Raw genomic sequence first — 17,079 nt, forward strand, 5'->3', positions numbered from 1 at the left:
CTTGTTGGGAGGAGGAGAAGGGGGTATGGCCGGGGAAGAAGAGCTTCAAACCGGCTCGGGGCTGCTGTTTTGGCCGGTTCAGGGAGAAGACAAAAAAAAAAAAATTCAAAAGGTGGGGGGCTGGCTTGGGTGAGCGGCTGCGGGGAGAAAAAACACTTTTAGGTTTAGGGTTTTTTGTTTTGTGTTGTCTCTCCCCCCAATCTCAAAATTGCCCCCCCTTTGCAAGTGTTAGAAACCAGTATTTATAGGCAAAAAATATTACCAAGTTTTCAACATTGGTCCCTTAACTTTCTTTTTTTTGTAAAATTTGATTTTTCTTGTTTTTTTGTAATTTTTTGAAAATGAGCAATATCAACGTCGACTCGATGCGGAAAATCAATGATTTTAAAAACGACGCGTGAAAAGTCGAACGCGTTTGAAAGACCCTTAAAAAATTAAATTCTTTTTTAGACGACGTTGAAAATGCTAAAATGACGAAAATATATTAAAAAACATATTTTGATTTTTCTTTGCTTTTCTCAATTTTTTTTGGATTTTTTGAAAATATATCAAAACATGGGTCAAAAATTGGGTAGCAACAATTGTTACTGTATTTTTTGTCCTTACACTCTAGCTAAAATGATGTATAGCTCATGATCAATCTTCCATGTAAAACATACATGATGAGAACTTGTAAATGATGGATAGGAAGTTTCTAATGCATAAAACATAGCATATTGTGTTGAAACAGCTAATGTTGCATCCAACCATCAAGCAAAGAAGAAATACCTACCAGAAAATAATCGATGCATTTGAGTGCATATGCGAAGCAGTGGCCTAAATAAGAACAAAAAAAAAAAACAAATCCCATATTATTTAGTCAGCTCAAATCTAACAAAAAATCAAATTCACAAAAGAATCCAAAACAAACAAAAAAAAAGAAATAAAATCAATTTCCAACGAACTTAATGATGATGAATGAAATTTTAAAAAATAATTCAAAATGACTAAAGCCAAAACTCGGTTCAACCTTTAAAATTTGTGATGCAAGTCATGGGATCGAATCACAATATAAAAAGCAAACCCGAAAAAATAACAATGAAAAATTATAAACCAACTAAAATAATTAGGGATAAACTTAAAAGAAAAAAACAAATTTAAAAAATATAGATTTTTAAAGAAAAAGAACCAAATTTGATAAAAAAATAAAACCAAATCATAAAGAGATGAAATTGAAAAACAATTTCAATTAAGAAAAGGATAAGAACAATTAAAAATAACAATTAAAAGAATAAGGTCAGTATTTGATATAAAAATAAAATGTCAATAGATGAAATCCAAAGACAAATTAATTCAATAAAAGATTAAAAAAAAAAACATCACAATTAAAAGAATTTGAACCAAATCTAATATAAAAACAAAGTATCAAAGGATAAAATTGAAAAAAGTAAATTAACTCAAGAAATTATTAAAGACCAAATACATTGTAATCAAAAGAATGAAGAACTAATCCTTAGGGTAGCTCAACTAGTTAGGTTTTGGGTTTGCTTCCTAATAGTCACGAGTTCGAGTTCCCTTAGGGCTACTGTAGGCTTACATGGTCGTTAACTTCAAGACTCGTGGGATTAGTCGAGATGCGCGTAAGCTAGCCTAGACACCCACATTAATAATAATAATAATAATACAAGAATAAAGAAGTAATTTAACTTAACAAACAAATAACTAGACTTTCTTTATTTCTTTATTTATTATTATTATTATTTTTTTTTTTGCAATGGCCAACATTGTTTTCTAGGAAGAGAGTGGGAAAAGAGGGGTGAAAGAAAAAACTCCTTGCTGGAGCACCTCTGTATGCCGTCGAAGAACACGCATGTCACCACCGTTGCGGGGTGGTGAGACACATCGAATGTCGTCCCGTAAGTTGGCATTTGGTGTTGTGTGGACGTCGCATGCCCTATCCAAAGATGAAAAGTTTTTAATTTTTAATATTAATTTATACATTAAAAGACCAAATCAAGCCTAACCACATATAAGAATTATAAAAGAAATATAGTAAAAAACCTAAAATAATCTTGTACCCATAATAAAAAAATAAAAAAAGTTTATATTTTAGTGACATATAAAAAGGATTTTTTTAACAATAAATTTACAATAAACATAGAAGTGCTTGATGAGATCAACCAATTAGAATTACAGTAGCTTGGTTAGTGTTTCCAGATAATAAGAAAGGAAAACATGTTTCCATGTATTTTTTATTTTAAAAATATAAAAATTCATTTTTAAAATTGTTAAACAAACATATATATTTCTTACTGTTTCTATCTCTTTTACATCTATCTTGGAAGAATAACCAATTGCAAACTTATATTTAAGTACATCTCAAAAACTTATATGGTCATCTCTCTCTCTCTCCCCTTTTCTTTTAAACTTGACGTTCCTATATATTTTATATACTATAAGATATATATAACAAATGCAACTTTATCAAAATCTTAGTCATGGGCATAAATGCTATATTATTTTTTTTCAATCCGAAACTTCAGCCAATATTTAAAAAACTCGAATTCTCTAGTCGGATACGATGATAGCTATAAGATCATTCGACGAGGCGATTTAATTAACAGGTAAGGTACTCCAACAAAATAAAAAACATAAAAAACCTAAAGAAACCATCAATAAAACTTGAATAAAATACGTAGAGTAAAAAAAAAAAAAAAAAAAAAAAAAAACCTTGTCTATCGAAGGCTATGGAACCCTCTTGCTTCCCTCCAAACGTTCAAAATCCTTACTGCTACAATGAAGCCCCAATATCCTTGACGCAAACCCCTACTTATATACTAGCACTGCGGCGGTTAGAGCAAAGGCAGAGGCTGCTTCCTTCCCTTACGAGAGGTGTTTATAAAACAGAAGCGAAGCAGCCTCAAATTATTTCCTGAATCATGAATTAACACCTTTATTATTTAGCTAGGGTCATGTTTTCTTGAAAAATAAATAAAAATTAGGGCTCTCTTGAGAATTTATATGAGAAGATCTGCATATTATATATCTGGTGGACGTACGGTTGGCTACAAGTTAGGATCCTTTTTTTTAGAAATGGGCTGTAGTACCAAGATAACAGCTCTAGCCCAATTCTTGAGATTAACTGTGCTGGACTATGATTAGAAACTTTTTTATTATTATTATTATTATTATTATTATTATTATTATTATTATTATTATTATTATTATTATTATATTCTATTTTAGATGTATAAAATTTTATTTTGAAATTATATTAGAGTCATTTTATGTTCTCGTTTTTATCTTTTCAATAAAATACTTTTTTGTTTCTTGTCTCATTTTTTATCTAGAATATTAATCAAATACAATCCTAGTTTTTATTTTAAAAAAAATTAAAAACACATTCTCTACATTAGTACATTAGAAGGAATTAAATTATTTTGAATGTAAATCTCAAAATGAAAATTCAAGAAATTAAAAAATGAACGTATCTCTTTAATCTTTAAACACAGCTAATTTCCTTACAGTCATTAACCATTGTTAACAAGTGAAATCACAGCACAACTCGATATGGCTAGTCTCCTACATATGCATAGATAGATTGCGCAATGCTTCTATTGCAATATTTTTTTTCTCCATGCATTTGGAAGGCTAAGCAAGATTCTGTTTTCTACTGATATTGCTTCTGTCAGCAGTCGTTCACAGTCTCTAGAAGCCTGGATTACTTGTCCCATTGAGGAACTTGGGCAACAGGGCATTGCACAGTTAAGTTCTCGTCATGTTTTACAGGGAAGATTGGTCGTGAGCTATACATCGTGTTAGCCAGACTGTAAGGACAGAAAGCCCATCTGTACATGGCATTGATTTGCAAATTTCCAACCAAAAAGAAAAGGAGAAACACGACGAGTAGCATAAAAAACTGAGCTTGAAGATGTGTGCAGTGCCTCAAATCATAGGAAGCCAAATGAGAGTTTCGACTCCATCATTTCAAACCAGAATGCTTATGGAAAACATCCAAGCTCTCACATGTGCATGACCCTACATGACGAGCACCACTAAAAGTCGACTAGTTCTGGTTTTTTTTAGGTCCTTCTTTCCTAACCATCCTAAATATTATCTAAACAGAAAGCTGTTTTTGATGAGTGGATTCATCTTCATTGAAACAGCGATGGATTTTCAGTGTTCTTGCGATATTTAGAGGAGTGTCTACTATTTGCAGAGGAGACTGAATCGACATTTCTCTCTGAAGGTAAGAGCAATAGAGGTGGAATGTGGCTGGTGTCACATTCAACTGGAAGCCCAGACCAAATAAAAAATCCACTTCAAGAAGATTCATCTCTCTTGTGCTGATTCCTCCAACTTTAGCATAGAATGCGTTGTTGTAATATCTGACCAGGCAAGAACACGAAACAAAGACATATCAACGCTAAGAAAAATAAACTTTCTACATTAGTAATCTTATGTATGGTTTCCAGTTGGAATGAATGACAGACAAACAACTGAACCACCAGCCTGCAACCATGATTTTGGCAGTAAAGCACAGTGGGTAATGGCAGTCAACAAAAACAGCCGAGGCCCGAGAGGGCTGAGTATTTTAAATGGCCCAAAAAAGGAAGAATGAAAGGAAAGGAAAGGAAAGCTTCTAGATGCTGCGGCTTTAAACAAAATATAGAGCTGTGATTGAGCTGTCACTGACCTGACCCCTCTCTAGGATGAAAGTGAAACATGCTTACAATTTGATGGAACTTACAGGCATGCTTAAACAGACAGAGGCAATAAGTAATAACAACACAAACTTAGGTGGTATAGTCGAATCAAAGCTGGAGTTTTACACATGGGTGTCTTCTTTTTCTTGGCTGTGGCTGATTCAGATGGGATTTTTTCCCGATCCCATATGCACCTAGTTTTGTGTACTGCGTTTTGGTTAATTAAGGGGATGTCATCGGATCACCAGCCATCATTCTATGTTGCTGGAATATCAAGTCTGACTTCTTAAATCAAAATGCTGGCGTGATTTGGCATGGCTAATTTCAATTAAGCAATGAAAATTCATACACAAGTCTAAGCTTCGGATCTTAACTGAGATGCAAGGTGCAAGATTTCCATCACATAGAATTTCATTTAATACAAAGAAAATCAATAACTCTTTTTTCTATTCAAACTAGGGCATGACTTGAACTTTGAGGCCTAACCTACCCTTTAATGTCTTTTAACATTTCAGAGTTGAATGTCATCAAGGTAAAATAAAGAAAAGGAAAGATTCCAATCAAGAATCCTTGTACCAGGACTGCTATCCATTATCTTTGATGAAGAGAAAAATATAAACTCATTAGTTGGATCATCAAACTTGAATCCACTTATCAAAGTTGATCCCAGATCAAGAAGAACAACTATATATAAAAAATAAAATAAAAACTAAATTAAAGATCAAAAGGAACTTAGCTCAAGAACTGGATTCTGAAGATTACTTACATATCATCCATGAACTTGACAGAGACCAAGACACTTGTGATGAGCAATCTATGCACATTGAAAGAATTGAGAGGAAAACAGGATTGTCTCTGAGAAAACCGATCAAGATACACATAAGCAACAACAAAACAAGAGGGGCTACAATTTGAATACTTGAAGATTCTCTCAAGATAGTTTTGAATGGATATAGTAGGTCTGGTTAGGCCATGAAAGATTGAGGCTTTCTGGGGGTATAACTGATGGCTAATATCATTAGATTCTGCTACTCTTTGAAGAAGAGAAGAGAGGAAAGTTATGACCTTAGGCATCACTGCAGTCTCTGCTAATTCTGCCATTCTTGTTTGGTTTACTTTGGTTGTTGTGTGTGATTAGCTGTGTTTTATAAGACACCACCTCCTGCCTTCCCTTTGTATAGCGTGTCAAACGATTTTATTGCTAATTTTTTTTCTCTTTCCAAGTTTACTACTATGGAAGAGGGTGTCTTTATGCATCTCCCTAGCTTTTCAAACAATGATATACATATTATTTGTCCACTTGGGAATTTTAGTATTGTATGATTATTTAGTGCTCTAGTATTATTTAGGAATATTAGTATTTATTACCTAATAATGACATTAAAATCTTAATTTTTTTTATATAGAATTAAGACTTATTAAGTTTTTTTTATTTGGTTTGCGAAGTATGAATAAGATTTTCCTCATCCCCACATAAAACTCTTGCAAATCTCCTCAATATCCTCACCAGTGCCTTTGGGAAGGTTACCAAAATGCACTGTATACATGATCAGCACTGGTTAGGAAAATATCCTCCCTGCCAACGAAAATCTGTCCACTTTCCATCTGGCTAATCTTCACTTGTCTTAATCAACAATGTGACAGAACGTGTACTTGGTTGCTCGCTGGTGAAGCAAGGGCACCACAAGATATCTCCCAAAATCAGTGGTCCTAGCTAGTAAAACCACTCTCTTTAACAACAGAAGTGGCTGGCAACATGCTGAGATTCATTAGGGGAGAAAAAGATTTTGGTCGTAGGACCACTCACATTCTGATCACCGGCCGGAAGCATCACAAAAATATCCAAACAACCTTGTATAGCTCAAATCTGATCAATAGAGGCATCGGAATCGTTATGACAAACCATAACCGCGCGCATCAACATGAGAAGCTCCTTGGCCTCCTGGATCATAAATTAACTGTGTTTTTTCCACCATGGAAATTTCCTCATCCTCCATAGCAACCTTACCTCACTAGGACTCTGCTCTCTTATGGTGGCTTTGGAGGATTCAGGGTTTCGAGTAAGAAACATCTGGTACAGAACCCACCAGTGTACTATCTTCATAAGAACAAATTAAGTCTTTCGCGTGCTAGCTACTTCCTCCCTCACATCAACCTCCAGCACATTATCCATACCATCCATGCCACAAACATCTTTTCCATCTAAGGAAAAGGATTCACGTCTTTTTATTACTGCATGCGACCAGATCAATTCCTCCATAGTTATGGTATTCTCAAAAGCCAGGTTCTTGCCCATGACTCTCGCACAGTCCTTGCTTGAGCATGGATGTCCAAGTTATATAGATTTTTGTGGTTGGAGCAGTAATTAGACATCATTATAACTCCTAATTTATTAGTTTTTTTAATAATTATTGTAGTAAACCCATGGTTTTGTCTTAACATCAAAATCATGACAGAGATGTTCCAACAGATAATTGGATTCGACAAGTGATTGCATATCAAAGGTGGGACGTGAGTAATTATCAGGGATAATTGAGAATTGAAAAATAAATAAATTTGTCTAACTTGTAATGACATCTAATTAATGCTGCTTTCTCTCTTTTGGTGGATGAGGTTGGCAAGAAAAGGAATATCGTGACATTTACGTCCCCACTGGTTTTATATCTTGTTTCTCATGGCACCAAAATTGGGTTGGAATTTAAGCTTGAGAGGGAAAGTTGATGTCAATGCTGTGTTTGCATAGTCCTGACGGGCAAGGAAATCATAGTTAAATTTCTGAATATGAGTAGAACGTGCTGTGGACTCAATTATGAATCGGTTTTACACAGTAAAATTAGTGAAAATGACCTGCGAAGAATCTCATGTTCGAAAAACATTTTTTCTTTTTTTTGAGATTTTCGTATTTATAAAATGAGGGTAAAAATGATAAATATGATGGTTAATTTTAATGCCCTATCCTCTTGTCCTATGCCTGAACAAGATCACATGAATACTGAGGCTTGGATATAGCTAGTCATGCATTGAGAATTCGAGTTGGGATTTATATATATAAAACAGAAACCATAGCTCTATTAAAAATGGAAATGGTCCCATCAAACAACTAGATGATCTGATCTAGAATATCCATATACCAATTCATACCCTAATTAATTATTATTTATTTAATTTTTTTCAATTTCTTTTAAGAAGGTTAGCTTAAATATTAATCGAGTGCCTTACTTGCATTGTATAAAGGGGGCAATCATTAGAATTCCAGCTAGCCTTCATAGCTAGCTAGCTAGTAGAATGTGTCCACATTACTACACAACATTCTTGTACTTGTGATTTCTTGTCTTCTGTATTTCTTTTATAACTCTTTCTAGGCTAGGTGTCTGGTTTTCTTACTGACAGCTTGTTCCTTCTAACACTTGAAAACAAATATATAATCATTAATTCAAAACAGCTGTTTTCTTCATTTTGTTTTCTTGGATATCTTGATCATACAAGGGTTTTTGTTCTTCTTGTGGCCTGACTAACGTGAAGTAACCAGAGAAGAAAAGAAATAAAACCCTTTGATCTGCTGTGCTTGGTGCTTTTTGCAGTTGTTGTTAGTATAATTAATGGGGTCACAGGAGAAGCCTCAAATCAACTCAAAATTAATAGATTGCAATATCCTCAGTTTCATCCCCGTGAGACTACTTATCAACTTATTTTTAATTTTTATATATAGACTCGATTAATTAGATTTATTGTTCAAGACCTTAATTAACAATAAACCCCATTTAATCAGATGATTAAGATGTCCAAATGATCTTATAATTGTGCTATCTATTCAAGTTAAATAATCCAGTTATAATTTCCTAATGTCTTACTCGGTATTTATATATTATTAAGGCAGGAAAAGGCAAAAAGAAATCATACGTTTCTCCCATCCACCAGGCTTGGAGTATGATCATGCTTGTTTATAAAATTTAGTGGTTTAGGTTAGGACTAAATTGGTTAACCACCAAACTAATCATTTATAGCAGTTCCTGCTTCCTTGCACTCCAAGCTTACCATTCTCACCTTTTCCCTTTCTTTTTCTTTCGAGCACGTATAGTCAATTACAATATTTGCATAACATTGCACATAAAATTATTAACATTAGTATATTAATTAGTAATTAATTAAATACCACACAAATTAACTAAGAAAAAGTCGATCTACCTCCCACTTTCAAAGCTCCTTGACATGCTCGCCATGCCCTGCCTTATCTGCGCCGGCATGATTCTCTAAAACAACATTAATTTAAATTATTTTTGCTTCACTTTTAACTATCAAAATTTTGCTTGAACGAAGCATGATATTCCTGTAGCCTTGGAGGGTCATGTTAGTAGATTTCAAACATGATATTTTTGTTTTAATTGTTGAGCATTTAACATGGAGAAGGAATTTTATTTATTTATTTCATTTTTTATCGTTGCATCTTGACTCGTGCTACCCACGTTGGCGAGGTATGTGATGCATGTTCTAATGTATTCAAGGGATTTTGATAATGTTATTTTGTGCAACAAAAAATATTTAAGTGCTAATTAAAAACTTACTGTTATATATATATATATATATATATATATATATATATATATATATATATTGAGTGTAATTTATCTCCTTCGACTCAATATCTGGACTAACAGTGATTTACTTTTTCCAGTTGAAGTGTAGAAGTTGTTTGATACGACATTTGCAAACTGCATGATTATTTTCTATAGTGTTTCATAAATTCTTAATATTAGTTTTCTTGATACGTACTCTGCATAGTATTAACTTTCATACAATATTTTTCTCTAATGAACACATTTCTAGGAATTATTTATAAATTAATAAATCTATATTTCTATAATATTCAATTAGCATCAACAATTCCTTTTTCGATTTATCGATTCATATATTTTTAAAATTCTTAAGCATAAAAAAAACTTTTATGTTTCTCAATAAAAAATCATGATGTTATAAAACACATCCATGACATTGTTATATTTTTTTGCTACATTAAGAATTAAAATGAGATCCTATCTATGATGTAGTGTTCACAATTATTTTTTATATTTATCAGCACATATAATTTTCGATATGTTTTCTATTTGCAATTAATTTTTTCTTATATAAAAAAATACATTGACAACACTTTTGTGTAAAAAAAATTAGTTTGATTTATAGATCAAATATATATATAATATATATTATATATATATTTTAATTACAAAAATAGAATAGAGTTGTTATAATAGTAGCAAATAAGGTGAAATTGGATTCTACCCAATGCTTCTCAGCCACCTGCTTCATTGCATTCTCCAATTGCCCAACTGCCTATTGCTAATTCCCCAATACAAGACTTTTTTGCCATTGCCTTTCCTAATGTTGTCGAAATCCTCCATCTTTCTTTCACTTTAAACAATAAACATCAACATTTTCTTTACTCTATCATTAGAAAGATTTTTATATTATCATTTAAAATTAAAATAAATCAACATAACATAATGTTTTTAAGAGATTGTTAACTTTTATTTTTCTCCGATATTTCAATATTTTGTCTTTTAAGTATTTTACAAAATAATATGAACTCAATTTTTTTTTAAAAGACAAACTCAAAATTATCAAATCAATCTCCCCACCACCATGTTAATAAATAAGAGCCTAATTTTGGAATTTTCAACATTTTGCAATCAAATAATTTATATCATGGAATAACTCTATTTATGAAATCAAGAAACATTTCATGTATGTCAGGGTCTTTTTTTTTTTTGTTCATCATAATGAATCTCATTAATCAGGACAAAAGCCCTACATTTATAAAAGCTCATCAAGACCAAAGTACAAGTACATCAAAAATTACGTAGCCCAGATGAAGCAGGCCGACATCAGAAAACGAGGCCCTTTAACTGTGCACGGAAGCGGAAGCATCAGCAAGGATACTTCCTTTGGAAATTCTTGGTTAGAAAAAAAAAAATAGAAAATTGATAGGCTAGATAGCATATATATATATATATATATATATATATTATCTACTTTGATAAACAATCTCTCGATCGTCCTCTCCAAGTTAAAAACCCTAGCTATTGTTTGTGATGTTCTCACAATATCATTGGTAAACAACCTCTTATCTTTCCTTCTCTTTCTTCTTCCATTGTTCTATGAATTTGATTTTGTTTCTTACTTGTTTTCTCTATCAATACCCTAGTTTTACCATCCAATTTGATGAGTTTTTATCCTTTTAGAGCAAAAGATTTGATAACTATACTTAATAATTTAACAATTTTTTTTTATTAATATAAATATTCGGAATAACTTGGAATTACATTGACTATTCCAATCCCAAAAATACTAGAAAATGAGGAGATGAGATGCCTTCGAATACGGCTTATTTCTTGATTTTTATTTTTTTATTTATAAGGAAAGAAAAGAAAGTTTACTCATAAGCAGAACTTTCTACTAGTAAACAATCCTGATGCTAACCGCAAAATTTTATGATCAGCCTACTAGAAGAGCAAAATAAACTATAGAAAAACTTTATTTCTCATATACCAACCATTCTGCCCAAACTACCTTTACACAAACAGTAGAGCACGCGGCCATCAAACACGTTTAGGTAACTAGATATCTGTATCCTGGAAGCTAAGCACATATGGCATTCACAACATAGCCTAGCACACAAAAGCTTAGGTTTATCAATATAAACAGGTATAGTCTCAGGACAAGAATAATTAACCTAGGACCATGTTTGCCTCTAAATGATGGTTAAGGACTTAGCCATAGCATTTGATTGGATCATTGCATCCTTTCTCAGCAGATTGCATAAATCCAAATCGGCCACCCTTCGCAAGATACTGCTGGTGGTATTCTTCTGCTCTGTAGAATTTTTTGGCAGGTAAAATCTCAGTGACTATCTTCCTGTTCAAGAGCTTCTGCTGCCGTTCCAAGGACTCCTTCGCTGCTTTCTCCTGATCAGGGGTGTAATAGTATATTCCAGACCTGTACTGTGTTCCCACATCATTCCCCTGCCCAGCAAGGACCAGCAAGATATTAGAATATGCAATATGAACATAAGAAGAGTACATTGAAATCAGACTTGTATCACAATAAAATCCCTTGAGACAATGCAGATTAATATTATGTCATAGTAACATTGGGATAAATAAAGTGACATCAGCTATTGATGGCGTGATATAATAAGCTAACAATGAAACAGGAAGACATGTGATGACCACATGAATGCCGGGACTACCGCCTAGAATATACATGTCCGAAATGGATCATCTATTCCAATGAAAACATGTGATAATACTCATTAATCCTAATATGACAGAGAATGGACTGGATGAACAATGGACTCGCACATCACCATTAAAGTGCAACCTGATAATGCATATCCTCGTTGGGTTGCCCTTAATGCAAATCAAGCACCAGGGCTGACTCACACAACCAACGAGGAATACTCAAAAGTCCAATGCGTGACTATTAGGGGTCACTGGATGTTGAAGTCTTCAACATGCACAGAACTCTCTAGAAAATCATCTATAATTTCGATGGCTCCCCTTCCAAAACGATACAAAGTAGATACTACACCAGACTGTCCAAAATCAAAGTGGATTTGACAACTAATTTTCTTCATTATGGACACCAAGTTAGCAGGTCTTTCCATTTCATTCTTCAGCTACATCATATTACATTTAGTTAGATTCTAAAAAACCTATGTGTGTTTCCTAATAACCCATACCCGGGCACCTATACATTCCAGGCAAACGAATTGACACATGGTATAGAAGGTTATTGACTTCTTTAGAAACTAACGAAAAATAGAAATAATTAGTAACATGTCAACAATAAGGAGGGAAATGAAAAGCAATTAGGCCCAAAATCACCTCAACTCATTCTCAAGAAAGACAAAAAAGATAGAACTTGAACTAAAAAAACAACTATCAACACAAATGCTAAGCAGTCAATCAAACAAAAAGTGAATTATCCACTGAAGAGCTCGCCTAAAACCCAAAAAAGTCAACCACCAAAACCTCCAAAATATCAACCAACTTTAAGAACTTAAAACATGTAGCACTACAAATTAAGCAAGAATCCAAGAAAATTAACAAAACGCAATTACAAACCAACCCCGCACAATCCAATCAAAACCCAGTTCACATCACCACCAAGCCTCAAACTTTCACACACAAAAAATCAAATTTTGACAACCCGTTAAAAAAAAAAAAAAAAAAAAAAAAAAAAAACGATTCAAGCTAACCCACCTGGCGATTCAAGGTAGTAGGGTCATGTCTAGCCCACAAAACATCAATCAAAGTGTCAAAGCTACACTCTTTAGGGTCATACTGAACCCTAACAACTTCATTATGATTAGTAGTACCGGTACAAACATCCTCATAAGTTGGATTATGCAATAAGCCCTGAGTATAACCCACTTCAGTTTTAGTAACACCAGGGACTCTTTGAAATGCTAATTCAACACCCCAAAAACAACCAGCTCCAAACTGAGCAAATTGCTGACCAGGAGCTGGTAAGTCATCATCGGGACCTTGTGGGATTGTTGGGTCCATTGTCGATGGGTCAGGTGACCTGGGACCAAAGCCTAGTTTGTTAAGGATGTTCATTGATGGCTTGTAATAAGAGATGGGTTTTGAGGTTCGAGGGAAATTGAAGGGTTTAGAGAGAAAAAGTAGCGATTTTGATGAGAGAGAACGGAAAGGTTTTGAGAGGAGGAGGAGAGGGGTGGTGCTGCTGGTGGTGGTGGAGGAGGCACAGGAGAAGTGGGTAGCAAGATTTCGGAGCATTTTTAAGATTTGGGTGCGTGACGTGCACTGGTGGAGGTGGAGGAGAAGTGATGTTGCAATTGATTAACAAATGGAGAATATATTTATTTTATGTTTATTTATTTATTGTAGTTTTTTTCTCTCAAATTTAATTTCGACGATAATTTTTTTTATAATTTTTAGTAGAATTTATTGTGTTTATTTAACAGTTCACAAATCTAACTAACCATTCGACACTCAAAATTGCCTTGGCTTTATTATTTTACACGTAATTGACCCTTCTTACACACAATTATCGAGGAAGATCTTAAGATTTGAATTAAGCTGTAATTAGTGAATCATTGAAAACTGATTTATTGTGTTTTTAAAGTATTTTTATTTAAAAATAAAAAATATTAAATTTATTTTTATTTTTTATTTTTTAATATAAACACATTAAAATTATTAAAAAATATTAAAAAACATCAATTTAATATTTTTTAAATAAAAATATTTATAGAAAAAAACATTTGCAAATAAAAACCATCCCACTCCAAATAAATATACTTTTTTATTTTTTAAATTGTTTTTCATCTAAAAAATATTAAATTAATATTTTTTTAAATATTTTTCAATAAGTTTTAATGTATTTATATAAAAAAATATTATTTTAAAACATTTTTCAATTGAAACCACCATAATCAACATTACTAAACATACTTAGATTTTTTTTATGAAAAAATGGATTTTTTATTTATTTTTTAACAAAGTCACGTTATTTCAATTTTTTTAAAAAAAATTGAAATGAATTAGTTTTTTTAAAAAAAGAAACCTAAAATGAAATTTTTATGTTTTTTAGGTTTAAAAAAATTGGGTTCCACGACTAGAAATTGAGGTAGATGCATTCATATGTCAATATTCCTCGACAAATAACCGACACGAGTTGCTTCCTCCACAGGGAGACACGACTCTCACCTACCATCAATATTCTTTATTTATACTTGCTAGAAAGATATCGGTCGATTCTCTGAGTTACCTGTTTCGGTTGAACACTGTTACTGGAGAAGATGGTGGACTGGAAGAATCTGGAAGAGGACATGGAAGATTTCGTGAGTCAGATTTCTAGCCATCTTGTGGTTTAGATTTTGGAATGTGGATTAAAGCCTTTCACACACCATCTATTTCATGCGTGCTAACGTCGTTTTCAATTTTCATTCGTCCGCCCAGATCTCCCTGGGATCGGAAGCTAATATACAGCTAAATGTTATTTATTTTTATGTTTTAAAAATATTTTAAAAAAATTAAATATTTTTTATTTTTTATTTTTCTGATTGTTTTAAATGTGCTATTTACATTTTAATGTGATAATTTTAAAAATAAATTTTAAAAAAAATATATATTATTTTTAAGTTTGCAAAAATACTTTAAAAATAATTATTATCACAATACTAAACAAACAAGTTATAAGTATCTTTTGCCCATAGTTTGCCTTTAAAAAAAAAAATATTAAGTTAGTAATTTTTTTTAATATTTTTAAATAATTTTAACATGATGATGTTGAAAAATATATATATATAAAAAAAAAAAATTTGGTTTTTCTCCGTATGATCCTAGATGTGCCAAAAAAATTTTGTAAATACAATAATTCTAATGCGAATGATCAACTTAAAACTTAATAAGAAAAAAAAAATTAATCTTAATATGTAAAAAAACTGATCTAAAAATATTATTAGAGCTAAAACAATAAGAAAGGATAAAATGTCTACCGCAAAATCCATTGATGACTGATCACCTAAGAAATTTTTTCATAGAAGAAAAGAGGACGAGGATGGCAAAGATTCTGGTCGGTTTGATGATATCGTACTAATTATGTTCTTGAGACTCGGAGGAAAACATTTCCACCCAAGCCGGCAAAGCATCATATCCAAGTAGGATAATATATATCCGATCAGATGCCTGGTTCCTTTCCTTTTTCCTGTAAATTACGTTCACATGCCATGCTGAGGTGGTCGCAGAGATTGCTGATTCGGTGAAGAAACTGCATTTTGAAAAACCACAAAAACAAATCCAAAAACGACAACACTATCAGTCTTCGATCGATCAAGTATAAACGCATTCAGTTAAACTCATTCATCTTTGAAGCTGCATGGTTCATAGCACATAAACTGGAGCATCATAGCAAGCTGAGAAAGCAACGACTTCTTGACAGTGGAATCAATGATCCATACCTTGTTTATTCTTTGACCTATGACACCAGTGGATTCAATCAACACTTCTTCTGGTTTCAATTTCAGAAAATCGAGGATAAAAGGCACAAATGAGAAGTGAATAAGAATCCAGTTAGAACATGAACTTGGTGAAGTTGAGATGTTCAACTCCAAGCTCTGGTACTGATGGAGAAAGAATTAACATTCAAATCATGTCTACTGGGCATGAAGGTCATTATTTCAAAAAAAAGGAAAGAAGCAACAGTTGATTGTGGCTGAATGTTTTTTTTTTTTTTTTTTTTTTAAGGGCATAAAATAGCACTTGCCATCATTTCAGAACAGTTTCATGTGACATAATTCACTTACATGACCTGAGTCACTGCAATTTGTCGATCAAAAGCAAGCAACTCAAGCGGTTTAACCTATCTACCTGAGAGGTAAATAATCACCATAACCTCAAATCTAAAAGTCCCATAACTTGTAAAACTAAAAACTGAGACCTCACCTGCAACTGTAGCATCAACATCACAACTAACAAGTGCAAGTTCAGGTTTCTCCCCTTTGGCATGCAATCCACCATACATCCCTTTTGAACCCCTTCGCAGCAGTAACTTCCCCAGGAATCTACCACAAAAGTTGCAAACTTGGTAGCCATTTTATAGAAACCAAATAAAAGACACCCATAAACCAGTATTCAATAAACTCAAAGCTCTTCTAAAATAACAACCAAAAAAAGAAAAAATTAGACAAAATCCAACATTGACTGTAGCACTATTCATCGAGGTAATTAACTCTTAATTGAACAAAAACCCATCATGATTTTTACGCACTAAAGTAACATTTGTGGTCATCTCAAGAACAAAAATAGAAAAAAACCATCAATGCTAACATCATTAAAAGACTAGAAAATACAGAATAACAGTCAAGCAATAAAATCTTGAACCTTGAAACAAATAGTGGGCTAAGCTTACTTGTTGCCATGGTCCTTCAGGGAGAAAAATAGGAGCAGCAGGTGTATAATTAGAGGCCTCACTCATACTTGATAACGATGAGACAGTCACTGAAAATACTTTAAAGCTTCTCTTACTCAAACAAACGACCTCAAAACCTGCAAATCATCAAGCTTTGAGGAACTATGAAGTTCAGGGAATTTTAGAGAGCACAAATATACATCCTTTTGGAATTGGCGCCGAATGTAGAAGCTGAAACCGCCGCTGCCGCCGCTTATCTTGGTGGTCTTTTAGCTGTTTGATCGTTTGGTGACTGTCAAAGTAATTTTTATTTAAAAAATATATTAAAATAATTTTTTATTTTTTTTTTATAATCAATACATTAAATAATATAAAAACAAAAAAAAAAATTTAAAAATCATTTTTTAAAAAAAAACGTTTTACAACCGGAAAAACAATATGGGCGGTATACACCGTAGCA

At 32.7% G+C, this 17,079-nt stretch overlaps 2 protein-coding genes and 1 long non-coding RNA gene across 3 annotated transcripts; all 3 read right to left on the reverse strand.

Moving 5' to 3' along the window:
• Positions 1-3,473: 3,473 nt before the first annotated feature.
• LOC118028252 (cyclin-U4-1) lies at positions 3,474-5,915 on the reverse strand. The gene is made up of 2 exons (XM_035031790.2): positions 5,452-5,915; positions 3,474-4,367 (listed from the first exon to the last, which is right to left on the reverse strand). Exons 1-2 carry the CDS (start codon positions 5,784-5,786, stop codon positions 4,097-4,099), a joined length of 606 nt encoding a protein of 201 aa, XP_034887681.1. The 5' UTR covers positions 5,787-5,915; the 3' UTR covers positions 3,474-4,096.
• A 5,281-nt stretch (positions 5,916-11,196) lies between these two features.
• On the reverse strand, positions 11,197-13,552 carry LOC118028251 (peptide methionine sulfoxide reductase A1). Its single transcript, XM_035031789.2, has 2 exons — positions 12,944-13,552; positions 11,197-11,701 (listed from the first exon to the last, which is right to left on the reverse strand). Exons 1-2 carry the CDS (start codon positions 13,481-13,483, stop codon positions 11,450-11,452), a joined length of 792 nt encoding a protein of 263 aa, XP_034887680.1. The 5' UTR covers positions 13,484-13,552; the 3' UTR covers positions 11,197-11,449.
• Positions 13,553-14,247: 695 nt separating this feature from the next.
• On the reverse strand, positions 14,248-17,079 carry LOC118028249 (uncharacterized). The gene is made up of 3 exons (XR_012168098.1): positions 16,620-17,079; positions 15,208-16,272; positions 14,248-14,526 (listed from the first exon to the last, which is right to left on the reverse strand). It is a non-coding gene; the product is annotated as an uncharacterized lncRNA (long non-coding RNA).

This window comes from Populus alba, chromosome 15 (genome assembly GCF_005239225.2).
Source record: "Populus alba chromosome 15, ASM523922v2, whole genome shotgun sequence".
Taxonomy (NCBI): Eukaryota; Viridiplantae; Streptophyta; class Magnoliopsida; order Malpighiales; family Salicaceae; genus Populus; species Populus alba.